Source organism: Engystomops pustulosus, chromosome 3 (assembly GCF_040894005.1).
Source record: "Engystomops pustulosus chromosome 3, aEngPut4.maternal, whole genome shotgun sequence".
Lineage (NCBI taxonomy): Eukaryota > Metazoa > Chordata > Amphibia > Anura > Leptodactylidae > Engystomops > Engystomops pustulosus.
The window spans coordinates 58,433,667-58,447,753 of record NC_092413.1 but is presented as its reverse complement, the minus strand read 5'-3'; the positions used below and the strand labels follow the sequence as shown (position 1 = coordinate 58,447,753).

The 14,087-nt window shown below is 41.0% G+C and overlaps 1 protein-coding gene across 3 annotated transcripts in view; it reads left to right on the top strand.

Moving 5' to 3' along the window:
• The window catches only part of TTC13 (tetratricopeptide repeat domain 13), a 55,201-nt gene that overhangs the window by 27,704 nt on the left and 13,410 nt on the right, over window positions 1–14,087 (top strand). For all 3 annotated transcript variants that reach the window (XM_072140876.1, XM_072140875.1, XM_072140874.1), the window contains exons 12-17: window positions 512–668; window positions 1,744–1,874; window positions 8,511–8,643; window positions 9,966–10,058; window positions 12,665–12,748; window positions 12,901–12,985. In XM_072140876.1, coding sequence (XP_071996977.1) covers window positions 512–668; window positions 1,744–1,874; window positions 8,511–8,643; window positions 9,966–10,058; window positions 12,665–12,748; window positions 12,901–12,985 — 683 coding nt within the window. The remainder of the gene's footprint in view (window positions 1–511; window positions 669–1,743; window positions 1,875–8,510; window positions 8,644–9,965; window positions 10,059–12,664; window positions 12,749–12,900; window positions 12,986–14,087) is intronic.

The following is a 14,087-nucleotide window of genomic DNA, read 5'->3' as shown; positions in this document are numbered from 1 at the left end:
CACTCAGAAACCGGAACTGACTTGCTGAGTTCAAGCACACAATGCGAGCTGGGAACCCTTAAGCCCACTTCTGGGCAAGAGGCCTAAGGTTGCATTCACATGAAGGTGAGCGGGATATGTGTGACCGCAAGCTTTGACCCGTACAAAAGTTCCCCATAGACAGCAAGAGCTGCACAAAACAATCCGGTGAGTACCACATGTGCTCACCATACCATTCCATAGCCGTGAAATGATAGAGCGTTATTCTCCATGGAAAGAGGAGGGCGGTCACCCTTCCTCTTCTAGAGCGTGGCTCACATATGCCTGCCCAGCTACTGCCAGCTATGAGAGTGTTGTATCATAAATCTCATACAGTGAATTTGGTTTACACGGCTATGGTCAGTTTAGGAAACGCTGCCATGTAAAATTGGATGTTCCTTGTAGCAGCCACATGAAATATAGACCTAGATAAATCTAGTCAGGAAATGTACAAAATAAATATATAGAAATGCTTGATTCCTTTGTTTTGCAGAATACTCTCGCTACCTGCACTCCCATCTTGATACACCAGTCACAGAATATAATATTGATGCTGATCTGCCTGGAAATTTCAAAGATCATTGGGCAAAAAATCTCCCCTTTCTCATAGAAGATTATGAGGAACAGCCAGGACTACAGCCTCACATAAAGTAAATTCTTAATGTTATTTATTTCTTTGCATCATTTGATATTCTTTATTGCATTTATCTTAGTGTAACTACCTTCAGAAATTTATATTAAAGGTGATAATGGTAAACTTTGTAATACTATACAAAGCAGCTTCATTCACAGTGTATGCCACTCGGTAGGGTCGGAACCACTGGAACAGTTCTGCTCTCAGACACTTCTGATAAATCTCCCCCACTGAGTGTGTTGCCATTTCTGTGAAATTATACTTTCAGAGCCATTGGGGCAGATTTACTGTCGCAATCCCGTGGTGCTTTGTCCGACGAAGATTCGGGTCTGCCGCGATTCACTAAGGTCGTGCGCCCGAGTTCTTGCATCCATCGCTTCTGCACCGAGGTCCGCCGGAGTTCACTTGCTTTTTCCCGGTGCTTGTAAGTGTATGTCTTGCGACACATTTCTAAATCTTAAATCCCGCAGCGTTGTCCGAATCCGTTGGGTTGTCCGACAGAATGCCACCCCCCCCCCTATTTCTGTCACGTGCAAGCATTTGTTGTGACAATTGATATATACAAACATGCGGCCTGTGCTCTCAGATATAGCACAGGAATAAGTTTTAATATTGATTTTACTGATAAGAATCTCAATTTCTCTGTATTGACTTATCCTCTGCACCAGCTACTTAAGATGTTAGAAGGTTTCTTTCTGCCAGCCACCGTGTTGGCTGGCCATATGTGGTATGATTCTTAGATGAGATTAGAGGAAGATTCAATGAACATTAATGACAACAAGATTGCTTTTAATGAGCATATCTGTGGAAATAACAGATGTAGGTGGGTTGAAAAATAGTTTGAGAGTCTTACGTTTGACATTTATCAATGTAGTCTTAATATGTTTTACTAGCCATGATGCACATCATTACTGGTAATAAAGTTGTCACACTTGGTTCTCCCAAGTCTACAATCAAGTCTTATACTTGTATCACTGTCAGGGGTTTTTCTTAGTCCACATGTCTTTCTAGACTGCCTGGCTGCAGGAAACGAAATTTCTTTTTTAAATACATGAATTGAGAGCTCTAACATTTGGTGTGTTTCTCTTCAGAGATGTTTTGCCACAGAATTTTGAAAGCTACAAACCAGAAATACAGGAACTCATTTGTGCAGCAGATCGGTTGGGGACTCTAATGCAGTATGAAACATCTGGATTTTTACCAAACATGAGAATCCATAGAGGTACTGTATAGAATGTTTTAGGCATAGTATATTTCTGAGATCCCCAAAGGTTATGAGGTTATGGCTGATTATGCACTGCAAAGGTTGAATTATGTACTTACAATACACAGCATTTATTAAGAATTATTTTTTTTTTTTTTTAACACGGCATGAGATGGAAAACCTCCCTAGAATTCCAGGGTTAGGGGAAATTTTAAAAAAATTGCTTAAACCACTCCTGGATCTGGTGTCGCACTGATACTTCTGCTTTCGTGCCCTGCAACCAACCAGAAGTTCTGTGAGTGATTGAAGAACCACTTTATCAAATGATTGGCCTCCTCAAACATGAGGTGCTACTTTTGTTTTCCCATGGACTTCGATCCCTGTATTATCCCCTAATCCAAGGGAGCTTAACTTCAGCCACCACCACCAAAATTTCCAGTTAAGGGCAGTTTAGAAACTGGAAGTATTGGAGCGACACAGGAGCTAGAGCAGGGTAAGTAACTTAGTTTTCCACCACGCCCCCCCATGATGGATATATGGGGGGATGCCTTTTGACCTCTGTGGGAACAGTAAGGAGAGAGGTTAAAAGTCCCCTCCCTGCATCCTCCCGCAAGTGTCCTTCCTGTTCCCACAGCGGTGAGGATGGAGAGAACTTTCTCCCTCTCATCTTCCAGGTGGAGGTGGGAGGGAGGTATCTGTACTTATGAGTGTGGTTCTCTGAACCAAGTTGCCTAGATCAGGTTTGTGAGCGGATTGTCTCCCTCCCTTAACTTCTCTGTCCGATCTCCGTGTCTCTCTCCCCCTCGGGCACCCAGCGCATGAAGGAACCTGAGCAGGACGTTCCATGCGCCTGTATCCTTTCTAGCAAGTCTGCGTGCCGACTTCCATTGTGACCGGAGGTGACATTTCGGAACCGGATTTTGGAATGAGGACGCTGGCTGCAGCCTTTTACAGGGGGATGAGCTCCCCTTAACGTATTCTTTCTATCAATCTCCTGTTACAAATCTTCTCCTACTCCTTCATTTCCTGGAGGATTCAGGTTATTGGGGAAAGGCAAGGAGGAGAAACTTTCTGAATCACAAAGCTGTAGAAGATGTTATATGTGCTATGATACATATAAAAAACCTATATGCAAGTGGTGCATAGGCAAAATAATGAGGGATGAACAGACTTCATTTATGGATGAACTCAATTCATTCCATGACCAAGCTGTGTGGATTTCCCTGGGCCAGACCTTGATACTCCCTTGGAAAAAGCTGCAAGGGTTTTATTCTCCCTTGTTTACTGTGAAGACAACCAATGCTTCAAACCCCCTTATTATAAACCTAAAGGGTCAAAACCATTTCATTGTCTACAGACATTTCAAGATAGAGCCATAGAGCTCGCCTCTTCCAGTTCCATGCACTACTTCTCGGGATATCTTCTACTTTCAGGTTTTGTTTTTCAAATTGGAAAAGGACAGCATTGGACATCAAATAGAAACCTTCAGGAAGAGAAATTGATATGTTTTTGAAAATTTATATTAAGTAGCACATTGCCCCGGTAGGTCTAAGAATTATCATCCCATCCACCTTCCCAGATGATGCCACTTACACCTCCAGCTGGGAATCGATGCTCGACACATTTTCATATAAATGCATTGAGATGATTAAAAATAAGAGACTCGAAATGTATCACAATAATAAGAAAAATATACATAGAATATTAGAACAATTAAGTGTTTCGAGCCACATACAGATTTCCAACACGTTTGTCATAACATTTCATCCAGGCTTAATAAGTCAGAGGAAAGTCTAATTGATAAAAAAGCACATAAGTAGAAACGAGACAGAATGGATAAAACATCCAATAATTATAGACAACCCAAAAATCAATCCCAAACTAAGGCCAACCAAATACCAAAGGCCACCGGGGCACACACAAAAATTTTACCCCGAATACCCGTCAATTCTATAACCAGAATCGCGATCAGAGAGGCTTAATAAAGATACCACCAATGACCCATGCCATAAATAAGGGAGAATCTAGAAACACCATCACCATCACGAACACGTCACGGACCACCCAGTATACAACAATACCTGTCCCTAGAACCCAGGCCATCCTTAATACCGCTACCGAAGCAAATAAGAATCCCATGGGATCGACCACTATAAACCAAACACCTGTTGCAAGTTCAACACAATGTCTCCCCTCCACTCCGCGCCCCCCCCCCCCTCCATTTCACCTCCACCCAATTTAGACGGGGTCCCCAAACAGATCTCTCCGAATACTAAACACAAAGAATTCATGGATAGAATAAAAAAAATTAGGGAAAGTAATGATAATTTCAACAAAAAAAAAATTGAGCCTCACCAAACATAAGATCAGTCTTTTAGAAAAAGGACTATCTTTTTGTCCAAATAATAAACCTAATTCATTTCATTTATTTTGGTATCTACATCAGTTCAAGAGGAAATTAACAATCAAACAACATTTTGACCTAAAATCCAGGAGCAACGCAATGGCAACCACTACTAAAGATCCTAATTCGAATACTGATCAGTTTGTACACAAAGAAGTTCACCCACCGTCCTCGCTTTATCCACTAGAAAACCAGGGTAATCACATCAAGACCTTCCACGATATCGTGGCGAATGAACTAAATAACATACGACAAGACCATAAAACTAAATCCACAAATCCAAGACAAACAAGGAGACGCATCAATAAACCAAAAAATCTCAATAAATCTGAGCAAATAGCACTAAAAAATCTAGAACATAATGAAAACATTATCATCAAAGCAGCTGATAAGGGGGGAGGGACAGTTATAAAAAAAAAACCTAGAGGATTATGAAGAGGAAGCGTTTAAAATACTTTCAGACCCTGAATATTACCTAAAGATAAATAATTGACCCATTTCCATCGATTACTAAGAATTTTAATGAACTGATAAAAAGAGGATATATGAACGGCTATCTCAGCAAAAAAGAAAAGAAATTTATTTCCATTAATCAACCCAGCAAACCCTATTTTTATCATCTTCCTAAAGTGCACAAGAACCCGAATAAACCACCGGGCAGACCTATAGTGTCTAATGTCAATAGTCTTACCGGCAATTTATCACATTATATAGACCTATTTCTACAACCCTATGTGATCAGTACCTAGTTATATTAAGGACTCAGGGGACCTGATTAAAAAATTACAGGACATACAATGGAAACAGGACTATCACCTAGTCACTTTGGATGCAACAGCTCTGTATAGTAACATCGACCATTGGATTGGTCTTGCATGCATCGAACAAACCTTAGAACAAGATATAGACATACTGCATGATCAGAAACGTTTTTTTTTTTTACAATGCCCCCAATTCATTTTACAAAACAATTACTTTGTGTACATGGGGGAAACCTATCATCAGGTCAAAGGGATGGCGATGGGTACACGGGTTGCCCCAGTATACGCCAACCTCTTTATGGGGTTATTCGAAGAGATTTTCATCACCCATAAAGATCGTCACATGGGAAATCTTGTTACATATTATGGATACATCAACATGAGAATGGAAAATTACAGTTCCAGTAATGCATGTGTTTATAAGGTATGTTATTGTATATTTATTTATTTTTTTAAATTCTATGTGATCATATTATTCATGTTTACCATGTGGTTTTATATATGTATAATCCTATTCATAACTGTACTTTCATAATTGGATTCCACTCTGTAATCCATTACTATTCCTGCGGCAACCCGGTACCGACACCGTTGGGCGCCAAAATTTGCAGCTTAAATACCACCAACACATGAATATCTCTATATCCGACTGAGGAAGAATCCATTCCGGATTCGAAACGCGTCTCTTTATTTTATTGTTTTTATATATAATAAGTTGTAAATAAATACAATTTTACTGCACACGCCAAGCGCCGGTTCTCATTGGGGACCTATATGGGGGAAACGCCAGCGATCTTTGCATCCTAAGAAGATCTTCCTTCCTTGCCTCTTCACTCAGCAGTAGAGATAACCTCCCATAGGCAGCGGAGCTTGCCCACCATATGTTACATCACATGAGTTGTGCCAATTGCACAACTCAAGAAGGTGAGCATAATCTCATTTCCATTTTTATCCATCCACCAAACATAACTCGCACATCGAGCGCCCCGTGCTCAGCAATGAAGCTTCTAGGACAACTTGCACCCTAAATCCCAGCCACAGCCTGGTGTCAGAACCACACAAGGACTTCGCAAAATTGGGTCCTTTCATCTTGGGACAAGACTCCTTTGGGTCTAGAAAAGTAGGTCACCGCAGACTTCATAAGCAGCAAAACACTCCTCCCAAACAAGTGGTACATGAAGCAGAAGATCTTCAACCAACTCATATCCCTATGGGGGCGTCCTTCAAAAGATCTATTTGCCACAAGGGAGAATAAAAAGTGCAAGAATTTTTATTCTAGACACGAGAGAACCGTATCCGTTAATGGACACTTTCAGACACTCTTGGAGCCAGCCACTAGCTTATGCCTTTCCAATTCCCCTGATATCAAAGGTACTACAGAAGATCTAAGATGACTCTGGCTTTCTACAAGTTATCTGCCCCAACTGGAAGAAAAGAAACTGATATCCTCTTCTGAAGTCCATGGCCTTTCCGGATCCCATCATTCTATCAGGGACCAATCCTGCATCCGAGACCAGATCATCTCTATCTGACAGCCTGGACCCTTAAAGGAAATTCCTGATGTCTAAGGGTCTTTCCCTTTAAAGTCGTGGACACCTTTAAGGCAAATAGAAAACAAATAACTTTTGCCATTTTATCACAAGATCTGCAAAAAGTTTGTATCTTTTTGTGGTAGTAATACTCCATCCCAAGATATGCCTTAGGTATTGTAGTTCCTCCAAGCAGGACTGGAGATGGGACTTTCCACAAGTACCTTTAAAGTTCAAAGTTTCTGCCCTAAGTGCTTTCCACAACTGCAGTTTAATTGACAAACGGTGGGTAAAAAGACTCCCTCTTCTAGAACTAGACCTCAGGTCCTTAACAGAGTTCCTACTTGGGATCTTACCCTGGTTCTTAATCACCTAACTTAAGGGCCCTTTGAACCAGCAGAAGATTCAAAGCCCAAAGACTAGGAGAGCCTTATTTAAGAATCCTGGACAATAGAATTGTAATAACACTTGACTCCTAAGGTGGTCTCGAACTTCTACAGAAATCAAGAGATTGTCCTTCCATTTTTCTGTGGTAATCCATCCATCCAAGTCACACACTCTTGATGTAAGGCACTTTGTATTAAAATACCTTCAATCTACGGAACCATGGTGTGTGGATAATAATCTTTGTTCAATTTAAGGGATCTAACAGGGGGGAAAAAGGCATCCAAGATGACTATTGCAAGAAGGCAATTTACAAATGCTACTCTCTTCAGAACAAGCTGATTCCTTCAAATTTGAGAGCTCATTCTACAAGAGCCATGTCAACCTCCTGGGCGGAAAGTAGAGGTGCAACTCTGGATCAGATATGCACAGCAGCTACCAGAGCATTTCCAAAAGACCCTCCAAGAAATAAGGAATTGGCATTTGGAAGAAAGGTTCTTCAGTCTTTTATCCCACCCTAAAACTGATCACTTTTGATAAATCTCCAGCTGGCCGTCATGGGGGATGTGGTGGAAATTCAGTTTGTTTCTACTAGTCCACCATGATGGTGGATATATATAATAAATACAATTTTGCATATTGTTAAAAGGGCATCTTGCAGGTGGCTGTTGTGGTAGACTAGTGGAAACTCATTTACTGCTGGGTGCTAAATGTGAATTTTTCAGACCTCATCCCCAGCAAGAGGTTTTCCATTTTCATGAAATACCGCTTTAAGTTAAGGCACATAAATAAAAAAATATCTGCACATGATGACTGCAATAATTATTGTGAACCTATTGAAAAGGGAAATTTCCCCTAGCAGTGGCGTAACAAGTCTCTACTGGGCCCTGGTGCGAACTATGGAGCGGGGTCCACATATACTTAAACTCTGCCACCCCTGTCTTACACATTACATTTGAGAATACTCATATATGCTACACAGAATTACACAGAAATACTCCTAGAACCATACTCTTTATTCACCTTATATGTACTAGTCTCAGCATCCCGTTTAAATGAAATGCTCATAGAAGCACCCTTAATGAGTTGTCAGCAGATGCCTCCCCCCCTTTAATGAGTTGTCAGCAGTGCCCCACCCCTTAATGAGTTGTCAGCAGAGCCCCCCCCCCCTTAATGAATTTTCAGCCCTTAATGAATCAAAACAATAAACCCGTACTCACCCAGCAGTTCTATGGCTTCTTCTTCTCTCTTGCAGCGTAGGCAAATGCACGGCAAAACGTGCACTGTAGCCCTGTACACTGTTTGACTTGGCTGTAGGGCCGCTGATTACGTAATCAATGTGAGCAGGCACGGCAGATAGACGTGCTTCTCCCTGCCTGTGCCGCTATTGCAATCAATTGTATGCGTGTCTGACACACGTATTATTGGTTCTCTTTACCTCTGATGGGACCTGCAGACTTCAGGCCCAGATCCATCAGCGGTCACGGTCTTACTTGCTCCAACTGCGATGGTTAGGCCACTGACCCTTAGAATTCCAATTTTTCTTGACTAAAGCTGTTTTTTTTTCTTCTTACAGCGATGGGTTTGGCAGCTCTTGAAGTCATGCAAGCTGTCCAGAAAACATGGATGAACTCTAAAGTGCGAATCAATGGAAAAACCAGGCTGTTGCAGTGGAGAGATATGTTTGACATTGCTGTAAAATGGAGAAGGTAGGTGACTATGCTGCATCATAGCGCTATATGTAGAAGTGCGTAATCAGGACTATGATGCAGTGAGATGCTTTTATTGTTTAATTAATTAGCCACACTATGCCCGTACCACCCCACTCCTAGGGCTGTCTGGATCCATAACACATTTCACGGGATCAGATCAGTGGTACCATTTTTTTTTCTTTTTATCACTTTAGCAATAAAGAAAACTTAGTGATCAACTTGGTACAACAGAATTTTTTTTTTTCTCTGATTCCTGTTGGGGGAGCTGTTGTTCTCTATATTAGTCAGCCTGTTTGCAAGTTTAATATTTGTAGATGCGACATTGCATAAAAAAAAAAAATCCACAGTTTTTTACCATAAACTATTAACAGCACAGTTGTTTTTGTCTTATCTAAATTATGTATTGATTAAAAGAACTTTTAAGAGCCAAATGGAGTATAGACTAAGACAAAAACTGGTTGGGGTTGTCCAGATCAATGAGCTGCAGAATGAGTTGAGATATATTCGTTTCGGGGAGGTGGGTATGGGACCTATGAATATAGTTTATATAAGATAATGAAGGGAGCAAATTAATTAACATTTTTTAAAATCAGAGATTTTTCATTGAACCCATTTTGGCCTATGGACACATACAGATTGGTTTTCGCTTTAGTGACTTCCTCGCCAGTGCCTTAATGACCCAATCATTTCAATAGGATTTTTCACACTTCAGTTTTTCCACTGGTCAGTGTTCAATTTTGAACGTTTTCTGTTTGATCCAATGTTGTCAGTAAACAAAATAAAACTAAAACTTAATTTAAAAAAAATGTCTTGCTGAACCGATCTATGTGTCCATAAGCCAAAATCGGTTCAGTGCAAAAAAAGCCAATATTAAACCACCCTTAAGCTACATGCACACTGTCTGGATGTGGGGGTTTTGGTGAGCGCTACTCGCCCCTCTGGACTGGATCTCAATTACATCCTTATGTATTCTAGGTTACTAAGAATTATTCAGAAAAACGGTATACTAATGAAGTAAGGAGCCGTAGGGCAGGAGAAGAGCCGTGTTGGCATTATCCCTTTTAGGTTAAATAATGCCCTTTTCAACATCTAAGTTACCTTTTAGCACCTGTCAGCCATACCTGTTGTGATTAACTGGGACTATGGGACATCACTTAAGCCAGTAGTTGAAAAACTAGCAATTCTAGTGAACGGCGAGGGCCAACAGTAGTGTAAGTGATGACTAACTGTATATTTAGAGAACACTCATGTAAATGACTTTTGTCAAAGTTCTAGAGATGTCAACATTAATTCACATTTCTTTTTCCTTATGTTGACAGGATTGCTGACCCTGACCAGCCAGTACTGTGGTTGGACCAAATGCCAACTCAGAGTCTTATTAGAGGGTTTAACAACCACATCAACCTAATTCGGTAACTTCCTACCACCTTTTATATGATCTGTGTATTGATTGTAGATTGACAGCTTATTGGTCATTCTGAATGATGGATTTGGAGGCTCATAAATGTTTATAAAGGCTGTCCATTTTCCAATGTGGCTACACATACAGCGATTTCTCCATTAATTTTGTAGACTTCTGCTAATAGCCAACCCTCTATGCAAATCTAAGAGCCTCCATAGATGTGATTTGATCTGGTACCACATTGGGCTGCACATGTGCTACCATCTCTGAAACCGCTAGAATACGTTCATTTGTAAGACTTAAAAACGTTTCTATATGATCCTAGAAAGTAATTCCTCTTTCGTATCATATTCCCTCATGCATTTTAGACAGCACAGGCCCTATCTTGAGCCCACTGTGCTCCCAAAATCTTGGTGTACTGCTACATCTCTACAGCCGCTAGTAAAAGACTAAATTGAAGGTGCCAGTAAAATGCCTGAAGTGCGGTGTTCAGACACAATGGGGAAATTTATGATTTCTCTGACAGTTTTCCCATTCCTACCAGTTTTTCTGCATTTACAGGCAGTGGGCTGGCAGGGCATGAATTCAAAGTAGTCTCTGCTGCAAAACTAGCGGAGACTATAGTAGAAATTTCCAGCAGGTCAGACCTTGTTTACAAAGAGACCAAAGCTTATTGGTAGATACGGGGCATCTGGGAAAATTTCAAAACTTTAAAACTCCTGTATTAATAAATTCACCCCAACAACTTCTGCTGGGTCTCATTTACACTTTTGTGTTGGCGCTGTGTGTGGAGTAGGTGCTGAATGTATGTTTACATTTCCCAGATTCTGTAGAGACTTTTTTTCCTCACTATTATTACATATTGTTTAAGAACAATATGTTGTTTAAGAAGTTCTGTTCTAGTAGCTTTTTTTGGCATCTTTAAGCCTTATTCTGTATGAAGAGGGAGTGTATTTCCACTGTAACATCAATAACGAGCACCACTTTTTATTTACACGTTTACATGCAGAACACGTGGTGCTCACCGCTGATTACGTGTCACAGTGGAAATTAATATGCAATCATCCCAAACCTCCCCGTTGCATTTGGATTTTGTTTCTAATGCAACATACCCTCGTTCCTCATCCAGTGAGTGGTCTTTTCTTCACCACAGTCAAGCGGGCATCCCCCAACAGCCACATCCAGGGCTTGCATCAGCACTGGGCATGCCTGGGCAAGTGCTGGGGGGGCCACATAAGGCTGTATATAAGGAATTCATAGGGTTGAGGGGGCTGTATCTAATGAATCCATAGGGGGTGAGGCTGGCTTTATAAAAAATAACCATGAGGGGGCTGTTTGGGATGATAAACTAGGGAATATTGTAGGGAACAGGAGACTGACTGTTATAGTTTCTGAATTTTTAATGCCGCCATGGGAGTTCACTGCAAAGGGGCCCACTGAGGAGCTGTTTTCCAGGGGCCTACTGGAACTGGCCCTGGCCACATCGTTGCCTATCTACACCTCCTTATCTCCCTGTATCTGCATCAGGTCTTGGCTCCTCACCTACTACCCAACCTGGCCACTCTCTTGCCTGAATATCCGGACTATGTAAGAGCAGGACTAACGTGAAGGTCACAATCCACTGTCACGTGAATTGCGATGACGACAAGAGAAGGAAAGAGGCACATGTGCAGTGCACGTTTCTTCCCCCAGGTATGCGCAGGGTCTGGAGCGGAAATTACTGGGCACTGTGCATGTGTGAGAATTCGGACAAGACAGTGGCCAGAGGCAGTCCAAGACAGTCCACGAGGAGCCTCATGCGGATACAGGGAGAAAAGGAAGTGTATTTGGATGACAATGTCGTCCCCCCATGAGGGGGGGGGGTTGACTGCTGTGAGGAGAATCCCAGCCCCTGACTGGATGCAAAATGAGGGTGTAAATTTTTATATTTCTGGCTGTAGACACCACTGTCACCTTCTAAAGACCTGACCAGCAACAAGAAAACCATCCATATAATGTACTTTTTGTGGTTTACAAGTGGGTGGGCTGGTGACAGGTTTCCTTTAAGTAGTTAAAACGACATGAGTTGCAAGTGCCCATTAGGCAGTGCTAAACCTGGCAAGTGCTTAGGCTGTCCTCAGTGAACCTTACCTTGCACCGACCACCTGATATTGGTTTATAGTGACAGTCTCCCTGCTTGAAATCTCATGCCTGGCGAGCTCCTACAAGCCTGTCTTGACTGCCCAGCAAGTATGTATAAAATTGTAAAATTGCCTTCGGTAATCGTCATCATGTTGAAAGGCTTGCTAGATCCTCTGTTATCAGATGTAAGTTTTAACATACAAATCCTTTTTACTTGTCTACAAGTTATTGCATTGTGTTAAAGGGATTGCCCTCCAAATGACACTTATACCCCAGCTAAGAAGATTGCTAACTCCAATGATAACTCCAATGATAAATCCGCCAATGTGAATGCACCAGTGATGCAATTGTGTGACAAAAATTAGCCATATATCTTGAAATCAAGCTAACTCTTTTATGTTGGAAATGTTGCACAAATCCTATATTATACACACAGCTACATGACAAGTATATGTGTACTTGATCTATAAATAACATTTTTTTTAATGTTAACAGTGGGCAAGTAATTAACATGCGATATCTTGAATATTTTGAGAAGATTCTCAGCTTTATAAAAGATCGAATAATCAACTATCACAGGTAAATATTATGTTTTTTAAAATGTTCCACAAAACTGGGAGAGTTGGGAACAATTTATCATAGAATTATCATCTTTACCATCTTTGGTCCTTCTTGCTTTCAAAAAAAAGAATAAATTGTAATGATTTGCTTACAAAATGGTTTTATTTTAGTGCCAACAATCCTAGAGGTCTTTCCGAAGTTAAAGAAGCATTAGAAAAAGTCCATAAAGTAGAAGACCTATTACCAATAATGAAGGTAAGGTTTCCCGAGTCCATTCATTGCTGTATCACAGGCTGTCACAGGGTATAAAGATCTAGTATTGGATCCCATGCGGATGCATTACTTTAGTAGTGGGGGTGCAAATTCAGCAGTGTTTATGGAAGACAAAACCTGAGAAATATATAGCCATTAATTAAATTCATACATTAAAATAATTTGCATGAGTGGTGAATGATGCAGATTTGTGCTTTGCCCAAGGTTGAAATTTTAAGTGAACCTGTCACAGGGACCTCATTTTGACCGAAGACAGGTTGTAAAAGCCCATTCCTGCTGGATTGCGAATATGTCTTTGTGCCTTCTCTAATTTTCATTAGAATATAATTGTGTGTTTTAACTTGCCTGGCTTCCTGAATCTTGTAGTGGGTCCCAGGGTTTGGCTTGGCTTGGATGCATTTTAAAAAAAAAAGTGACTTGCAACACTCACTTCTCAGCTCTCAGCCCCCACCTTTGTGTTCCTGTACAACTCTTCCCAGCCCCACTTATGTCTGCTTACAAGGCTGTAAGCTCTGTCCCTGTGTGAGTGAAGGCGCAGGAAGAAGGAGTTGTACAGGAGGTAAGAGCTGAGGAGTGAGTCTTGTGTTTTCTAAATGCATCCAAACCAAATCAAACCCTGGGGCTTGACACAAGATTCTGTCAGGAAACCAGGTAAGTTTAAACACACAATTATATTGTAATGAAAATGCTTAGAAAAGGGACAAACGCATGGTCCCTGGTGACAGGTTCCCTTAAACTGGGAACACTGGTGGTATTCTATTTCCTCCCATGTTTTCCTTTTCTCTCTTTTGAAGACCCTCTATCCTTCTCTATTACCCCATGCTATTATGTTGTGCTAAGCAGTTAGTTAACACTTCTAGCCATTTAAGAAGAACTCTATACCAGTTGTACCCATGCTATCACCTGTTACATGCTAAGGGACTGACTTGCCGCTCTGGTCCTGACAATGAGCTTTATGCAACCATGTATGGCTGGCTTTTATATACATAATTAAAAGTAAAACCCAGTTCCAATCTATTGTGTAAAAGAAATATAATCTTAACTGATCTAGCCTAGTTTAAAATAGGTACAGTACTTGTGTAGA